This window comes from Netta rufina, assembly GCF_964035555.1.
Source record: "Netta rufina genome assembly, chromosome: 11".
In the NCBI taxonomy this organism is placed as follows: Eukaryota; Metazoa; Chordata; class Aves; order Anseriformes; family Anatidae; genus Netta; species Netta rufina.
Genome location: NC_140134.1, coordinates 8139677 through 8159913, shown reverse-complemented (window position 1 = coordinate 8159913; position 20237 = coordinate 8139677). Strand labels below are relative to the sequence as shown.

Genomic DNA, 20237 nt, shown 5'->3' with positions numbered 1-20237 from the left:
GTCCCTGGAGGTATTTAAAGATGTGTGGATGTGGTGCTTAGAGACACGGTTTAGTGGTGGATTTGGCAGTGCTAATTAATGGTTGGACTTGATGATCTGAGAGGTCTTTTCCAACCTAAATGATTCTCTGATTGATTCTCACTGGAGGCCTAACTGAACACAGAATAATTGCAGAGAAACTCGCTACACTCAGTTGCTGTAAAAATACACACAAACTTTCTCAGCTCATGTATTCCTGTAATTGATAAGAAGTATACACCTATGAATATTGCATCTAAACCAGGCTAGGCAAAGACTAGTCAATGTTTGCATCTCTCAACATCTTTCAAAAATGAAGAATAAAACAAACAATGAAGTGAGATTTAGTTACTGCTGAGTAATAAGAAATGCACCACTACTTCATCCTTAATGAACCGAAGTCCCCCAGAATCCCACAAGGAAAAGTGAGTATAAGTCTGGAAATTCAAGAAATGTCCAGAAATTCTGGATTTGTTCAGCAGTGCTAAAACAGTGTTGACACAGCATTGCTGTGGGTTTTCAGTAATGAAGAAAACAAGTACCTGTAGCCTCCTCATGGCTTCAGAGTCATGATCAGCCTTTACTTTGCAAGCCACAAGAAGTTGTGCTGTAGAAGCTGCAACTTGTTTTGCAGATGAGATGAGCTTCTCCTCACTAGCGTGGCCTTGTACTGAGGCATTAGCTGCTTCACAGAGATTGCTGGTTGCAGCTGCCACCATTCGGGCCTAGGAGTTAGTAAAGAAAGTCACTGTGTGTTCTCACAGGATATTATTTCTGCAGAGAAAGTACTAGTTTGCCTGATATGTTAAGGACTAACAAAAAAGAGAAGTAGTTACTCACAGCGGAAATAAGTCCCTGAGACCACTGTCCATCATCAGCTGCATTTGCAGGGATTGCTCCAACCTGAAAAACAGTTCAGAGATGGCTTACAGTGCAACAGAAAATACAGCTGTTTTGTCTTTGATTTAGATCAGTGAAAAAGGACATCTGCAGCTGTTACTGAGCACAACACATAAAGGAGCACAAAATCCACTTGAAAGTTTGGAAGTTAGTTATAACTAAGTGTGCTTCCAGCACACATCTGCCTGCTGTGTGGTGGTGTCCAACTTGCTATGCTGCTTGAATTGCCCCACCTTGAAACACATTTAGAAACCCCACAGTAATACCCGTTGCAGCAGAGACTTTGGCCTAAGCAACACTAAGCAGTTGCTCATTAACTCCGGACCTCTCAAACAAGTTATTTCTGTCTCCACAACACATTTGGATTTACATGATTTCTGAATTTGTTCTGATTCTGGCATTATGGAAGGGTACAAAACAGAAAGCTCCCCAGGGATGTCCCCTGACTGCCTTTGACTCTAGTAAATAGCATTTGAGGAAAGCATCCCATTTTTCTGCATGGTTCACTGCTGCTGCTGAGTCCATAGCATCAGCAGTACTGGCAACAACCAAGAAACAGTTTTCTTCCCATTTCAAATGAAAAACCAGAAATAAAAGCTTATAGTTGGTCACCAACCCCCAGTTTGCCTGGGTTTGGGAGTTTTGGGGACAATAGTTGGAAGATGTGAAATGTAAACATGGTCCAGAACCTTGCTATGTTTTAAAAGAAATGGAAACGGGGATTTGTGCATAATGAGGATCCCAGGGATCAGAACTGAATCCTTACGCATGGATATGGTGACACCGTTGTAACATTATGAGAGAATTCAGTTATACAACAGAATATGCTAGAGTTCCTGAATTTGTAAAGTTTCCAAGTTTTCTTGCCTAAGCACTCCCAGAAAAATCATTTGAAGTAGTCCATAAATAAAGCGTTATAGACATTGGTGTCCAGAGTGTGTGTGGGAGAGAGGGGAATAGGGGGAGAATATACAGGCAGGTGTGGTAAAATAAGGTAGATCAGATCCAACTTCACAGACTTCATCTGTTCTGCAGAAATTGCTATAAAATAATTTCAAGTAAAATTTCTTCAACTGCAATATCGTGCCAGTTTTCCCTTTAAGTTATTTTCACAGCTTTTACCATGTAATGTGGGAAATTTAAGTGGGACAAGAATGTGCCTGGTTCACATATATCCATGCAGTTGTCTTAGTATTTCCCATTGCCTCCAGACCAACTAAAAGGTCAGTGAGAAATCAGTAGTCATTACTCTTCAGTACTGAAGAGACAGATGTGGAACAGATCAAACTTGTCCTTCCTTCCTATGTACCAGCATCCATATCACATGCCTCAGAAAGTTTCTTGCAAAAGCAAAACACTTCCTTCAGCATCAGCAACTAAATCCTCCCAGCAGGCAGGTTGGAGCCATTCAATATGGGCAAGAATTCCGTCAATTTTAGGAGCCAGCTTCCCATATTGCTGACTAATCTGAAGGTAGAGGTGCATACGTGTCTGAGGATAACCTGAAGTGACAATTATCTAAAAACAAGTAATTAGTAAAGACAGAAAGGAGAGAAGGAGAAAGGGTTGTCACTTCCTTGTGTCAGAAATATCTTATGGCCTTATTTATTTGTGTATCATGAGAGGAACTTGCATAAACAATTCCGAAGGTTTTTTTCATTACATTTTCATTTTGGCTAGGATTAATTTCTTTCCTTAGAGATCACTGCATTGTCTGCTGGCTCAAGAGATGAGATCCTAGCAGGCAAGCAATTATCAGTAAAGGCCATTCAATGCAAAAACTTGATGATCTTACAGCAAGTCACCATAGAATAATGAAAGATAAAGCAAAACGACTAAATTCAGTAAAGCAGGCTGAACAAATCTGCTGTTATGGTACTGCATTTGACAGGTGTGCTTCTGTTAGAATAGTAGACTATGGCTTTCCTTGAATAGACAGATAAAGGTGTTTTTTAGCGATTTTCTGAACTTGGATAGAAAGCATGCAAGTGACATTAGCCTCAGTCTGAGAGATTCAAATAGAAACATATTTGAGAGAGCAAATAATCCATAACTACCAGACAGATATGCAGGGCTCACACCCGTACACAATTTATAACTCTATAGTGCTGGTGGTGAGGAAAGTAAAGCAAGCTGTATATATATAATGAAACTAAGAACAGGTCTTATCACATAAAAGTAGACTGCTCAATAGTCTACATGAAACAGTAAGGTAGGTCAAAACTGTCACTGGGGGACTGTTTCCACAGTCAATTTCAATAGGAATTAATAGGTTTTATGTGTTATCAGAAAGTTCTATAGCTACAGCTTATAGAGGGTCTTTTCAAACAATTGCATTGCTATTGTTCCAAAACAAGTGTGTTGTATTCCTGCTGGAACTAAAGCAAAAAGTTCCACAGGAATTACAGTTTAAGTAGACAGAAACTCTTTTGTAACAGGATCCATGATGCAGTCTGCTCAGAATAAAGACTTAGATGAAATTAGAAACCATAACTATACAACAACAATGATCCTATAAACAAATTGTTCTCACAAGCAACATACCCATTCAAATTTTACATTTCAAATTATATTAACAGGAAAAAAAATACAGTGACAGATATGAAATGGATTACAAAGAGTTCAGTTCTAACAAGACCAAAAGGATAATGGCATGTTATTAGCACTGTTTCATTGGTATTTACAAGCATGTCCACTTGAATGTACTCAATTTGCATGCAGGCCTGTGTCCCCATTGGATTAGACAACAAAACACTGAGGGAACAACTAGTGAGGCTCTTTGCTATTCCTGTCCACAATGGCATTGTATACTGTGATGTTTGGGTTTGGACCCCCAGGCTGTGACAAAGGGACTCTACATTACTAGCTTGAATCACATCTCTTCATGAAATGAAAAAGACCCCACAACCTCTCTGCAACTGAAACCTTTGAAGAAGCCAACTACTTGATTACAGTTGCTAGACTTAAATTAGAAGCATTATTTTAAGCAGATCCAGGCCTGGGCCATATTCTGGACAAAGAATTAAAAGATTTACTTTTTTACTAGTCCATTCCTCAGCTTCTTTTGTACTCTTTTAACACAGAACAGTTAAGAGACTAGATGCAGTTTCAATACGTCTCCTCAACACTGTTGCTACTTTTCCTGTTTACCCACCTTTCCCTGTGCCACCAGTTCTCTCTGTGCTGCTGAAGCTGACTTCACGAGGGCACTGGTAGCAGCAGCAATGGATTTAGCTGCTTCCAGGATCTGTTCTTCAAAATCCAGAGTCTCATCTGCTTGCTATAACCAAGAAAGAACAATGCCACACATTATTCACCAGAAAGAAGTTGCATTTTGAAGATCCACAACATATGTAAGCTGAAACAAGATTTTGAAACCAACCAGTACATTAAAAAAGAGGTACAACGTTGTTTTCTGCAAAGGAGTTTCATCTGGTCTACAGCTAAAAATCAACATAAATGATCTTAAATATTAAAACACTCTTGTGGCTGATCACATGTGAAATTGAGTATCACATGAGGTATTTCAAAAGCTGCCTTACTAATACATTACACTCCATCAGGGATACTCAAAACTACCTTCAGAAACCTGCAAGTCTGAAAAGAAATTCTTGCCTTTACATATCAAAATCATCTCTGTAGTGTTACAATACTGGCTTCCAGAATCACTAAATGAAACGGGAGGGTTTTCTAAATACTTAAATACATAAGGCATTAAAAAAGGTACAGCAGTAGCCATATAGTATCCCATTCACCTGTACTAAGAAGTGTAATAGAAACTAAGCAAACACATAGATTTAGCATCTTTTAGTAAGAGCTGCCATTACATAGAGAGCAGCACTGTGCAGTAGTCCACTTTAGTCATCTGGGAGATACAAGGGTCCAAAGGTCTGTCTGGAACAATTCAATCATCCATACATGTCTTTCAACAGGCATGTGCGAATAGACAGATCAACTGTTCCTAATGAAGTTTCCTGCTATTTGAAAGGGAAATCTGTTGTGCCATAAAAAAATAAAAACCTTCCTTGGCTAATCACTTAGACACGCACTAAAAATGCTTATTCATTTAAGCATCTTACTAGTCTCCTGAATGGTTAACAAAATAGATAGATAAATGGTTATGATTGGTTGTTGTTCTGTATATATATATACATATATATATATACATACACACACAAAATAAACCAATACAATTTCTTTTGATTGTGATTAAATCACAAACCTACCAGAATCCAACACAGTATGACCAGTAGGACTAGTGGATACAATACCACAAGAGACCACTTTGTGAGATGAAGCTTTTGAAATACAGGTTTCGTCCAACTTATGCAACCATCACATTGTTGTGTCAAATAACTAGGAACACAAGCTATGTGAACTGAAGAATTAAGCCTTGCAGATCAAATGCTCAGTTTTTTTTAAGTACATCCATCTAAATTTCATGCAGGTTTTGTTCTGCTGTTACTACTATCTGATGTAATATTAGTCAATCATCAAATAATAAATAGGTAGTGACAATTAGTTATAAATTTGCAAATCAGGTGGTGCCTCAATCCTACAACATTTCATGTAATTGCCACCGTATAAAACTAAAACAAAGTCCAGAAGATGAAACTGTATTGTCCATGGAGAGCAGAAAAACTTAATAATCTGAAAAACAAAAACTGATGTGCAGATGAAGTTGTTTGGCACCTAAAATTCTTTCTTAACCATTAGGAATAGCCACCTAATGCAAAGAAAAATATTTGTCTTGTGTTGCTGTTGGGCTAATGTCATCAACTGAAGTGTATGTCTTTCTAACAGAAATATAAGAAAAGTCTTCGTAAAGCGAGTAACTCATGTCCCACCTGTATTTTTGACTATGCTTGCAATGTAACATCATAACCAATTTTATATCTAAATGGTAATTACACTGAGTTTCTCAAACTTCCAAATCCTACATTTCCTGTCATCTCACAACTCCTTTGATTTATGGGAAAAATAATAATCTATTGACAGTAGATATCCTCTGTGAAGAAATGATTTTTGAACTGGCCTTACACAGCACTCAAACTGTATAAATTCTGTTGAGTTTTCATCTTCTCTAACAACTTGTTTTCTAGTAATTCCCTGTAGTTTTCCTTCAGCATTCTCAGGTATTATATCTAATGGCTGGATGCTTATGTCTGAAATGAAGTAGACACAATGCCTAATCAGCACTGTGGGTATATTTACCTGCCTGTACCCACCTAAGAGTATTCCTTAGCAATAAGTACATGCCAAAGTCCAAGACTGAAAGCCCTACAAGAGCAGTTATTGTTGTCCTCATTCCTGTTATTGAAGACTGTGTCATGGTAGGTTCACACTCATCAGTGTTCTCAAAACCTGTGTCTGTTCACAGCCTTCATGAACAAAGTTCGCAACAATGGTGTGATATTTGGCAGAATATTTTGCATTGTAAGACTTCAGTTACTTCAGAGAGCTATTTATATATATATTTTTTAATCACAAATCTGAAAGAAGTGATTAGCTTCTCCTTCCTCAATTTGCCACCATGAAGACCAGAACCACTCTCTTCATAACTTTAAACTAATAAACTACTAATTACTGTCTATGTATGGGAAAGGTCAGTTGGAAAACAAGGTCACCAGAACAGAAAAGCCAAAATGATTAGGCTAGCTACACATTCTGTAATATAAAATATCCTGAAGAAGTTGATTGTGCCACTGATAAAAAAATCCTTGTTTTTGTACTGTCTTTTAGCCAGTTTTCTAGAGAATCTCCATTATGAGGGGTAGCATAAAGTCATGATTAATAGAAGAACAAATAAACCCCCAGTGAGATTGCTAAACATTAGAAAGAATTACAAAAGACAAACCATTTTCTTTTGAAGCAGCTCTCATCTTCTATTTCATAAAGAGAAAACCAATATGGGTAATGTTAGTGCACTGAGCATGGAAAACACAACCATTTCAGTGAAAGTCAATTCTTGGCATAGCTGCTGCTTGCTATCATAAAAAGACCTACATAACTTACAAGTCCCTCCATGAGCACATCTACTGATAGAGGAACACTTCGTGTATATATTTAAAGTTGGATTACATTAGGAGTCTGCAGGAAGTCTTCTAAGCCTGCTTGAGAGCGAATGTACTCCTTCATATTGCATTCTACTATGTTAAAACCCCCGGAGACAGGGCAGGACACTGTAGGAATATGTTTGATATATAGTTGGATTAAATAACAACCTAATATATCAAACATATCACACAGAGTCCTGCAGAAAAAGACATCCAGATTTGATTCATCTTGGGGAAAAAAAGGACAAACTGCTGAAAGTTAACAGCAGGGAACTCTTATTGACTGCTAAAGAGACTTATGTTTGAAGGCACGTGCCTGCAAAGTAGCACGAAGAACATACCAACAGAATAGTGCGGGTACAGCAATGCTCTCAGTTGCTGTACTACATCTACAGCACCATTTTCCTTAAAGTGTTCTTTCCAGTATTACTGAAACATGTAGTTTTTAGTAGCTAAACTGATTTTCTTGTTCAAAAATGAATTTGGGAGGTTGTTATTTAACAGCCAGTGGCATATTTACAGAACAAGGGTCAACAGGTGGCTGCGCTGCAAGACACAACTGCCCAGAGAAGGGAAACAAAAAAATTCCAAGCTCAAAAAAAAAAAAAAAAAAAAAAAGGCAACTATTTAAAGGAAATATGACAGCCAAAACTTGCTTAATAAATACAGATCTCATTGCTTCACAGATGATTCCCCGCCTTCAACACTGCAATGAAAATACTTATCAGGTTTCCAGTTTTCATGTTACGGGGAGGAGTAGCAAAGCCTATTTAGGAAAGTCCTCAAAGCGCTTGCAAGATACAAGCTCAGAAGACAGATATTAAGATATTGCTGGGGCAATGAAGTAGCAGCAGTCTAAACATCTTAGGATGTTTAGATATTCACCTGCAGCCAAACTACCAGGCTGCAAAGCCAACAGAACATGCACACACCATACAATAAAATCTGGGCAGCAGTTAGCAGGGCCGTGTCTTACTAGAGACTGTTCTTCTAAACAAAGAATGATTCTCCAGTAGTGAAAAGTGAAAAAGCCTCATACTATTGCTCTTAGACTATGACATCGTGAGGATAGGATGACTGCAAAAATATGAAGAGAAAACAAGCAAAATAAAAGAATTAAGAAATAGAAAAGGACCAAAAATAATCAGATGGAACAAATGAGAATCAACCCTACCTTCAACGACTGATTTTTTCTTTAGAGGTAACAGACAAACTGGAAAACAAAGATGAAAATTTCAAGTCTAAAAGAGGCTCGCCCAGAAATAGTGAATCAGCCACCAATTAATAAGGAAGAAGATGGTGGTTTCTTACAGGCAAATTATGCTAAAATTAACAGAGAATTTATCTGCAGGCTCACTTAATGATGATTACTATTAACTGAAGCAAGATACTGGTGTAGCTGGACCAGCAGTCTGTTCCATTGTAACAAATCACTACTATTGGTGCATTTCGTAGACTAAGCATAAGAAAAATCAACAGTATCAACCCTGTTACCTAGCTGAGGCATTCACTCTGCAACACCATGTATGTTGTCAAAGACTTGAGCATCAGAAAGTCAGAGCCTGTTAAATGCAGGGAATCCTACTCTGGGAAGACACTAGTGAACACCAGTCTTGTCCAAGCTCTTCAAGAGAAAAAATGGTATTTGAACCACTCTGTGATCTTCCCTGTACCTTTGATGTGCATTACAATCCGTACTGTGAAAGGGATTAAACATCTAAAGAAAACGTGGTAAGGTCTGTTTAATTCCCAAATTAAACAGAGTTGAATATGAATTTTACTTTCAGAAAATGACAAATAAGCAGACCAATAAATCACACACAGACTGGATACTCAAATTAACATGTTAAATGAGGAGCAGGTGTGGGCAGTAGTTTCTGTATTCACTAGAAAATTACAATGACCCTGGAGTGGCTTCGATGTTGGAAGGAAACTGCTCTGCAGTTACTAGGCAACACACATACATTATTGTGCAATGATTGTATAGAAAAGGTGATGGAGGACTCTTCCTCTCCTCCAACCCAGCCTGTGTCCTCTGCTCTGTAGAATCTCATTATAAGGGACCATTTTTTCTTTATAAACAAAACGGATGCACTTGTTAAAAAAAAAAAAAATGCAGTATAAAGAGCATTTCTTTTCCATGAGCTAATTTATTCCTGTCACCAAAGGGGGAAAAAAGTCCTGAAACTGTGAAGTTACCAAGAACTATTTCATCTGATATTCCTGAATGGCGTAATACCACTCTGCACTGAAAACAAGAATCCAACACTGAATGTTCTTGAGGCCCTGCTTTTTGGAGAGACTTTTCATTAGCTTTACTGTTAGCATTAGTTAGAAAACAATTCTGTACCTACAAAGCAGCTTAAGCAAGGAAAGAGATACATAGTCCTTCCTGAATTCAACTACAAAGCTAAAGCGCAATTTCATTTTGAAGAGATAGAATTGTAGGCAGCATGGTAATTTCTTCTAAAACCTGTTATTCCACACTAGGCAAAAGGTAGCAATTCTGGTGATCCAGTCATGCATACAGCCAGAAGTAACAGCAGTGTTATACATTCCCTCCGTACCACTCATGAAAATAGTTGGTTTTATTTTATATAACATATTCAGACACATTTGAAATGACCTGGCAACATACAGCACTACCTGCTTTCACAGTGAACTGTGAATTTATTTTCCTTCAGGAAAATCGAAGAAGAAGGTTTATACCATATATCTGATCTGGTACCAAAGTAGTTACTCTTTTATCATAGAATAAAATATCATGGATTTTATCTCATAAAATCCTGAAGGTCTTTCGCATTCTGCTCTATCTTTTCTGTTTTGCTGCTGCTTCCTCCCACTATACTACACACATTGAGATGAGAACAAAGGGTCTTCAAAGAAGAGCAAGTAAAAATGACTTTTCACATCAATAAAGTATGTTTGGAAACAGAAAGGTACATGACCAACAGTAATGATACCGTGACACAAGCATTTCTAACATTAGGCTTTTCTTCCTTTGTTTGCTCATGACTTGTGCTTGACTTGCTCCCTGAAAAGCATCTTTTTAACCTCTACCTTCAGGGGTGAGTCCCACCCAGTGCAGCATCTAGTGGCACTGAGACTGATGCAAATGTTTGATTGTTTATACCATTAACATGGATGGTAACAAACACTAAGCCAACATATGGGCTATTTGCATCATCTGCTTTATTCAAAGAAACAATTGGGATAGACACTCACCTTTGGCTTGGCTCTTGGTTTCAGCTGCTCTAACTTCTTTGCTGCAGCCTCAATTGATGCTGCAGCCCCTAGTAGCTCTGTCTCTGCAATGACCGTTGGATCTTCTGGATCCACCCACTCTGTCCCTGAAATTAACAGAGACGAAGACAATAACTTCAGTGCCACTGCAAGCTGCCATTCAAACAGGGTGATTTACAAACACACTTGAAGTGTCAAATACAGCATGAGTGTTGAAAAAAAAAAAAAAAAAAAAAAAAGAAAAAAGCTAATTTTAGTAACATAATGGGATAAAATAATTTAAAAAAAAAATAATAAAAGTATTCAGCAGGCAAATCTGTTATGAAAATAACTTAATTAAGAATTGCACAATTAAAGCAGCTTCAAAGAGGAACACTGTCCACACTGGGAACAAAACTAGCTCTCACTCAACTTTGTTATCTGGGCTCTTACTAAAACCTTGATCAAATTGTAAGGTACAGTGAGAAATCTAACATTGCTAAAGATGACAAGTTACAGACAATAGATAATCCTCCACAGCATGCTTTTCAGAGTCTCTCTTTCTGGCACTGGTTAGAGATGAAGCTAGCACTGAATGAAGAAAGCATGGTTTTCAGCAATGTGTTTCTAATGCATTTTAGAAAAGGCCAATAGCAGTTTCTGTAACATATCCAAAGGTCAGTTTTTTTGTTGAGTTTTTGGCATTAATTTTGGCTCAAATAAATGTTGTAGGTCCACAAAGTGAATACTTGGCTACAGATCATCTCCAATTTGTTAAGTTCATAGTGCATCCTTATTTTCATTTTCATAACATTATTCTCTGGGTGACAAGATTTAGAAACCATCCATATTTAGAATTGAGGGAAGCAATGAAACGGAAAAGAAAAATCAGCTTCTGGGAAGAGAAGGAAAGGAAAAAGGAAACTTCTGAGTTCATAAAAGGCAAAGGGAGAAAGCAGCATCACGGATGGAAACAGAAAAGGATGGGAAGCAGTGTACACTGACAAAGGAAGACTAAGTTAAAATTAAAAAATAAAGAAAACAATCTCTTTGGGCCTTGTTAAATTTAGTGAGACTTGATTAGGAAGTTTATGTAAACTTAATAAAATATCAACATTAATCCTTATTAAGGACAAAGGGGTAGAAGGATACTGGCACTTTGCATCAAGAGTGGTATAACCCATTTCTGATTCATCAAACACCAAACAAAAGAACCTTGAATGCTTATGGATTCACACCAGCTACAGAATGATGCACTTTCTGCTATGGATGACCAAATCATAGGAGAATACAAAATGACTCGCTCGTATTTATGATGTGCTGGAAAAAAGCAGAAGTTCATTGGTATTGTAATCCTAGTGAGGTACATCTCATACAAACTTATATATAAAAGACCAAAATATTACTAGAAACAATTTCTCAGCCTAGTTGGTGTACAAGACAAAGGAATTCTTTATTAAACACTAACCTCGTCCAGATAAACAAGGAAAAAATAATGGCATTTTTGTTAGAGGCAGCATACAGAAACACAATCAAATCCAAACCTCTAAAATGTAGGATTTCCTCTTAAAACAAAAACAAAAAAAACCAAAGGCATTTTACAAAGGTGAAAACATTCGCAATCTAAATCAGTTAGGAGACAGAATTTTACCATGTATCAATAAAAGATAACTGTAAATGGTTAAAAAAATTACTTTGCACAAAGAAACTTCTAAAGTGAAGAAAAAAATGCTGGCAGGCAGTAAGTAAAAAAGGAATTCAAAAATGAAAAAGTGAAATTTAATTTTAACGTATATGAATTAAAATCCTGAAATTGCTGAAAGTAAGAAAATATCTCTGAAGATGAGGATAGCAATAAGATTTTTTTAAAAAGCGTTTAGGGCATATGAAATCTCTGATATTGGCTTGGCTTCTTAGTAAATGAAATGAGAAATTTCAGAACATCCTAAAGACTGCAGAAAAGACTAGAGTATTCAATTTATTTTCCTGGAGAGGAACATTTGTTCTTTGCTACACATGTACAAAAAAGCAAAGAGTTACTGCCATCTAAGTGTAAGCTTGCTTACATGGAAGTGTCATGACTAAGATCATGACAATGGCATTACTAACTTGTACACAAGTGAGTGCTGGGAGAGAAATTAAAGGTATTAAATTAGATGGTACCAAGATGCCTAGAACATAGTAAAATGGTCTTCGTTAGTTTTTGTTTAAAGTACAAAAGTCATGGATCACTTTCTCTAAAAACCACACCAGTAATCAGGCTACCCAACTCACCTTTCATTGCTTCTGCTGATTGGATGAGCTCTGTAACAGCACCAGCAACCCGCTTGGAGAAAGCTGACAACTGATGCTTCAGCTCTGGAGTTGGTTTTTGAAGGATCTAGAAAAAAGTAAAATTGTCAATGAATCAATAGGAGCTAGGCTTATACTGTGATGGCTGGTGCATACTAGGAAAGAGGCAGGGCTGGCCATTTCTACAGGAACTGCCAATGTTGTCTGGAAGTTCTCAATACTAAAACTAGGGCAAAATCCTTCAAACCTGAGGCATGTGGGAGTATGTGGGAGGAATGCACAGCTTGGGCACTCCATTCTCAGATATTACAGTCATTATATTAAGGTATCAAGCTTAGTCTTTCTAAACTGTGGGAGAAGAGACCACTTGCTAGTGTTATCAACTTGGCTGAACACTTTAAGTTCCTTTCTTAGAAACGGAGTTGTGCAAACTTGTGCTAGCTGCCTGTCCTGGAAAGAGTCAACAATTGTGCCTGTCCTGGAAAAAGTCAGCAATGGTGAACACAATGGAAATGCCAACCCTGACAAGACCCTTAAACTGATGGGAAAGAAAAAAACCTCTGAAATGAATTTGCATCAAGTACTACACTGTCCTTCAAATGGAAAGCAATCCATAGACAGTGAATTTGACTTCTAACGATGTCTGGCTTCCTCTAAACAGAAAAAACATTTGCATTTTTAATTACCACATTGTAAGGAGAAAGAAGATTAAGTTCTGGAAATTAATTTATACTTAACAACTGCTTCTGAGAATGACAGATACATGGAAAGATTTAGGAGCAAAACAAGATATTGAGTCTCCAAAGTCACATTCAGTTCTGTGTTTTCTTAACACTTGCAATCCCTCACCCCCCCCCTCCCAGCAGCTTTGAAAACTAGACACACAGTGAAAATACATTTGTACATTTAATGTTTTTGTAAGCCTGTTTCCCGTTTTGCAGTGAAATGCCTAGCCCCTTACTCCGAGAGAATAAACTAAACCTAATTGTTTCCTTAATTTTGCCTGATGAAAATTCTGACACATGAGGAATTTGATCTCTTTGGAACTGCTGGGTCAACATATGGGCACACTGGTCTGCTTCCTCAGGATGATCCTTAGTCAACTAGTTTCCACAGTAAACAGAAGCACGTGAATCCTCAATAGCTAAACAATCTGCAGTATTATCAAAATGAATGCCTCCTGTAACAACAAGGTTATAACTAGGATTTATTCATTGCATAGTTCTTTAGAACAGCAGAAATTGAGCATCTCAAAAGTGATCTTTTCAAACAAGCAAATACGTCAAAAAATGCGTAAGTGCAGTCAGGCTCCATAGCAAGGAAAGGAATAACATTTTCTGCTCCAGCAACTGTGACACTAGTGCCACCTATATGATTGCTGGGACAGTGTTGGAATTGAACAAGTGGATGCAAATGTTAAAACTGAAAGGATTATCAACTACATTGTTCTAAAGGCAATTTACAACTTGCAACAGACCCTCATCCCCTGCAGACCCACATACAGACATGACATGAGAATAACAATGAAAGCTTCAGAGTTCCACTTGACTCAGCACACATCAATACTGAGATGGAGCAAGCACTGGCATATGCATAGGAGAGCAGATCCGTCCTCAGCCTTCCTAAGAACACAGCTTACAAGTTGTTTTAGACTAATTTGTGCATGCCCAAGAAAGCCATGGTGCTTGGAAAGGGTTGCAAAGAATAACAACGGATTCTATAGGTACACTGATCGCAAAAGAAGGAACAAGGAGAATGTACCCCCTCTGATAAACAAGAAGGGAGAACTGGTAACAACAGACATGGAGAAGGCTGAAGTGCTCAAGTTCTTGGCCTCAGTGGTATCCATCAGGGGTCCAACTTGGGACCAGTGCTGTTTAACATCTTTAGCAATGACAGACCGTGGGATCAAGTGCACCCTCAGCAAGCTTGCAGACGCCACTAAGCTGAGCAGTGCAGCTGATACAACAACAGGAAGGGATGCCATCCAAAGAGACCGGGACAAAGCTTGAGAAGTGGGCCCACGTGAACCTAATTCTTCACTCAGAGGAAGGTGAAGCCCTGGCACAGGCTGCCCAGAGAAGCCCGATCCCTAGAGGTGTTCAAGGCCAGGTTGGACAGGGGGCCTGGGCAACCTGGTCTAGTGGGCAGCATCCCTGCCCATGGCAAGGATGGAGCTAGACAATTTTTAAAGACCCCTTCCAACCAAAGCTATTCTATGGCTCTATGAAATACAGTTGCTGAATACTACTCCTTGGCATCTCAGTGTTGAGATACGGACACAGTCATCTCTAGTCCGACTATCAAAGGCATTACTGAACTGATTAATAATTGTATTACAAAACACCACCTAGACTAATTACAGATTTCTAATCTGTGATGTCTTTTATGAGGTTAAAAATTAAATGCAATTGTAGACCTAGGGGTGCTGAAATAACAGAGTAACAGAGCAGGAAGCAAAAGAATTTCTGACTCTGAAACCATCTTGCTGTCATTTCCTTTAATCTGAGGAAAACAAACCTGAGGTAGGATGTGAATGGCAAGAATGTGTATGGCAAGTGAACGGCTCAGGTAAACACAGAACAAGAAAACAAATCATTTGGATCACATCCAGACTGCATCTCTCAAATCCAAACAGAACTCAGGAGAAAGAGTCCCAAGATCAAAAAGTTGTTCATCTCCTTGGTTCAGTGCTCCTCCAGAAGAGATCTTTTTTTCATGCACTTTCCAGATCCTGTTTGTATTTATGGAACATATTATGGATGTATTACATACAAGACTAGCTCTATACAGCCTTCTGCAAACAGTCAAGATGAAGTTATCATTCCACCCATCTTTTTTTTCAATAAAGTCATTATCCTCTTCAATTTTGGTTGGAATCTGGGTCAATGGGAGTTTTCTAAGACAGCAAGTATTTGGGGAAGGAGAATATTCTCAGCGCTTTTGGGTAAAAAAAAAAAAAAAAGGCTTAAGGGAAGAAACGCCTGTTTGACTTACAGAACAGAACAGAATGTGGAACGTAAGCAAAGAGGGAAGAATAAAATGAGCAAAAATTGACAGGTTCTGGCGTATAGTTTGAAATCTGTTCTGGTGTACAGTTTGAAACAAGTACTGTGACGGAGTATGGGAGACCAAATCTAAAAAAATACCCAGATTTCTTTTAAACAAAGAAAAACATTTACACATCTAATGTGAAAATTTTGCAAGGGCTACAAAGGTAGTGAAGGGCCTACAGAGGAAGACGTATGAGGAGCAGCTGAGGTCACTTGGCCTGTTCAGCCTGGAAAAGAGGAGGCTGAGGGGGGGACCTCATTGCGCTCTACAGCTTCCTCACAAGAGGGAGTGGAGGGGAAGGAGACGATCTATTCTCCTTAGTCACCAGTTACAGGACCCATGGGAATGGTGTTGAGCTGAAGCATGGGACGTTTAGGCTAGACATCAGGAAGAGGTCCTTCACCAAGAGGGTGGTCACACACTGGAACAGGCTCCCCAGGAAAGTGGTCACTGCACCAAGCCTGTCGGAATTTAAGAAGCGTTTGGACTGTGCACTTAGTCACATGGTCTGAAATTTTGGGTAGACCTGTGTGGTGCCAGGAGTTGGACTCGATCCTTATGGGTCCCTTCCAACTCGGGATACTCTGATTCTATGATTCTATTGCTACGTAGCTCTATGACTTACATTAAGAAACTCAAACTTTCTTCAACTATTTTCTTTGCTAATGGCAAGTATAAACAAATAAGTTGATGTAATTGATTAGACATGCTGTATTCTCATCAGTAAGTGAGGCTTACATTTGCTAATCTGTAGTTTGTGGCTGCAAACTGCAGTTTCAGATACTTTAATATGTCCATTTAAAGCCACTTAAAAGAAATCTCTAGGAATCTGTGAATGTAGCTGCTGATTCAAATCATCTCCAGAAACTTGAATATTTCAGAAACCTTTTTTCTAACACGCATTATTGCTTCCTGCAGTTATAATAGCAGCAGAAGAGCAATATATTATTTGTTAATTATCTGCGGTCAAGAAAAGACACCTGAATACAGGATTCGTGAGTATGGATATCACAAGAGAAGTTTATTCAGAGCTTTTGGGGTGCCATGGGTTGGAAAGCTCTTTGTGATATGGTGCTAACTTGGCGTTTGGGGATGACATTGGTAGGTGCCTCATCTTTTTCTGGAATCAGAACTGCAAAAAGCATGTCTAAGTGTTTTCATAAAGTTTTCACAACCTCTTTGGTGTGGGGAACCGGAGTGTGCCTAATAAATCTAGAACTTACAGTAGGTTCAAAAAAAAATATTGAAATGCCTTATTTTAATTTCTTTGCTGAGGACCATTTTTACGTCAGCACCCTTACTACCTCCATATCTGCTCTAGAATGCAATCCAATTTAGCTACTTCCAGTCTTCCTTATGTCTTGCAGTTTGAGCTGAAGTACTGAGTTTGCTCTAACTTGTTTTTCCTGAATAACAAAACTGTTCATAAAGCATGTCACTAACAGCCACTATTATAAAAAGTTCAGAGATGTTATTTCCATCAAAAGGGACCCAGCACGTGCATGGAGACCACTGCTTGCTTACCAGGAGAACATGTTCCAGGAGTTCCAGGTATCCCAGCGTACATTCTGTTCCAAAGCGCAGGGCTCTCTCTCGAACTTCTTCACTCACCTCTTGGTGATACGATGCTTGCTGCGGAGGCAAAACAACATTAGTACCCCCCACTCCCCCCAGTTGAGGAGGTCAATGCAAGGAGGACAGAGGAAGGAGAGGGGAAGAGATTTCTTGTAAAAGACAAAAAACGTTAGAGCTTGAGAGCCACCTATTTCTATTGTAAAATAGGTGAGCAAACTGAGCTTCAAAAGTAGCAGGGTTCCAGTTTTCAGAAAAGCATTAATACATTTCCCTTTATTAGCACATCTTCCTCTCTGGCTGTCCTTCATCAGTCTTACTCAGCATCCTTCCTTAGGCATTGTCAGCAGTAGTACTACTTTCTAACAGTTAAAGCCAAATACAGAAACCCCTGAAGAACACTCTGAAAATAGAAGAATATTTATGATTTCTTTTAATGAAAATGTATCACTTCGAAAACATCTTGGGGCTGGAATTGGCTCTTGGGTTGCACCCGGTGTTCCACAGTGCAAGGTTTATGCCACTGTGGCTCTTCCTGTTTACTAATATCAACAAAAATAAAAATTATAAGAGTAGTTTTGCAACCCAAAAATGGGTATATGCATGTTTCAGGTCACAGAACTGCTAAAACCCTATTTTATAGTAAGCCTGGGCAGTCAGTCTTGAAGGAATCAATAAAGAAATGGTCATCTGGTTTAGAAGCCAAAGTCTGGACACAGACAGAAAGCACTGTACCAGAGTTCAAGCACCATCCTAGTGCTCTTCTTTTTCTCACTTTCCCTTCTCCCTTCCATAAAACAAAGACAAGGGTTTGTTCCTCGTAGAAAGCTTTGCAAACGGCAGATGAAAAGTGCGCTAGAAGCACCACGATGTTGTTATTCTACATGAGAGGGGAAAAAAGCAAACCAACCAACACCAAAAAACACTTAGCTGCTTTTTGTTATTTTAAGACATTCTAAGTAAAAGCTTACTCATGGCTTCAACTTGAAATAGGGATTTCATACAGCAATAGACAGCATGAGAACCATCTCTTTAAATACAGACAAGCAGCAGCAGCTTTTGACTTCTTAAGGATTTCCACTAAGTATAATGTCTGACAGAAGCCTGAATAATTCAATCATTTAATCAAAATAAAAAGTGAAAACTGCAGCCTATTCGAGTCTTGTACTTTCTAAAATAAATGTCTGTTTCATTGGGATCTTCTAAATTGAACCTAAGTGCTGGTTGTAGACATGTAAAAGTTAAAAAAAAAAAACAACAAAAAAAACCAGCATTTTCTCTCACTGAACAGCCCCGTTCACCCCTGCAGCCTCCTGCCTTCGATTAGGACTGGAGATTATCACTACACGTGTATTTGAGGTGCTCCCCGCAACCCTCCACACCCAGAGCAAGTGCTATTGTCAGCTGGGCCTGGAGCTGGTCTACGGGCTCCCTCTGCTGGTAAACTCAGGATCAGCAGAGCACAGAAACCATCCAACCCTTCATCTTACAATAAATAAATAATCTGAAGGCAAATGAGAACTTAGAAACAAGATAGGTTTTTCCCCACCTTCAGCATACTTCACATAAGTTCTAGAGGTCCTGAAAATGCAGTACTGCTTATTTTCCTTTTTCAAATCGAGCAGAAGTCTTCCCCAGTGTGCCATATGAATATTGCGTAATACTCTAAAATGCCTCTTGTGTACTTAAGTATTATTTTTATACATGCAATTAGAACAAACATCTGTGGGAGATAAATATAAACTTCCTCTGTGCTTTGCACACATGACCAAGACTAATATCTAAATACTTACGAAGTATTTCTGAGGTTTGATAAATCTTAAACCATTTACTTCACAGCAGACTAAAGAAGTGATAAACTTCTTTAACTTCTGATAAACTTCTTTAAAAAGACATTTTTGTAATCTAGAAATATTCTAACATAAATCTCACTACATCAGTTAGGACTTGTAACAGAAATTTTTACCTTCCCTGATGTGCAAACAAAGCCTGACAAAGTTTCTCAAACAAACATGTTTCCAAAGAACCAGAATAGACATTTTCTCACACCAAGGCTTCTCTGATATCAATCCTCATTTTCATTCTGTGCTTTAAAAAGCATCGAGGCAGCACTACCTGACTTTCACTCTACAAATCCTAACCCGTCAGCACGTGTGGGCATTAAATATATCAAAACAGTCTTAGAACTAAAAAAATAATAATAATCACTGCTGTTTGAAGGAACCTTGAGAATTCACGTAGTCCAACCTCCTGCTTAAAGCAGGTTCAACATTACTTTCAGACCAGATAGCTTAGGTCTTCGTGCAGTTGGGTCTTGAAAATCTCCAAAGATGGAAATTTCATATTCTTCTTCGGTCTCTGCCCCAAGGTTTAATCATCCCCAGAGTGAAACACAGATGGAATTTCCAATGTTTCCATCTTGGACTGTTATGTTCTGTTCTTGTGCCATGCACCTCAAGCAAACAGCCTGACTCCGTCTCTTCTCAGTAATTTCCCATGAGGTTTCAGAGGGCTGCCATTGGGTCCTGCCAAAGCCATCTCTTCTCCAGGCTGAACAAGTCCCAGCTCTTCAGCTTCTCCTCACAGGACCTGTGCTCCAGCCCCAACTGTCTGTGTGGCTTCTGATGAACTTGTTCCACTGTAATCAATGCCTTTCTTGTCCTGGGGAGCCCAAAACTGTACTTCTAGATGCAGTCTAGTGAGTGCTGAGGAAAGTGAATAATCCTCTCCTTCAATCTCCTGGCTAAGTAACAATCTAAGTGATTACTTACTTCCATTATTTACTATGCTTTTGACATACCTTTCATACTTTTTTTTTCTTGTTGTTGGTTTTTTTTTTTTATTTTTTTCTTCCCCAAAAGCAACCATAAGAATATTGATATTGTACACTCGTTATTTACTGCAGAGTCATCATTTTATACCAGACATAAAATATTAACAAGCATAAACATATATAAATATAGCTACTAAGAAGTCAAATCCCTTATACTATTTGGTTTAGGCAACTGACAATGAAATAGATCTTGAAATTAAATTAAATTACTGACGCTGGTGAAGTCTGTGCAATGTTTTACGGTTCTATAACTCACATACATGCACGTTTGTTGTAGCCCAAAGAACCTC

At 38.4% G+C, this 20237-nt stretch overlaps 1 protein-coding gene across 3 annotated transcripts in view; it reads right to left on the bottom strand.

Moving 5' to 3' along the window:
* Positions 1–20237, bottom strand: part of TLN2 (talin 2) — a 174831-nt gene that overhangs the window by 7784 nt on the left and 146810 nt on the right. For all 3 annotated transcript variants that reach the window (XM_084293342.1, XM_084293344.1, XM_084293343.1), the window contains 6 exons: positions 17067–17174; positions 12471–12576; positions 10200–10324; positions 4073–4198; positions 859–921; positions 561–743 (listed from right to left, as the gene is read on the bottom strand). In XM_084293342.1, the coding sequence (XP_084149468.1) occupies positions 561–743; positions 859–921; positions 4073–4198; positions 10200–10324; positions 12471–12576; positions 17067–17174 (711 nt within the window). The remainder of the gene's footprint in view (positions 1–560; positions 744–858; positions 922–4072; positions 4199–10199; positions 10325–12470; positions 12577–17066; positions 17175–20237) is intronic.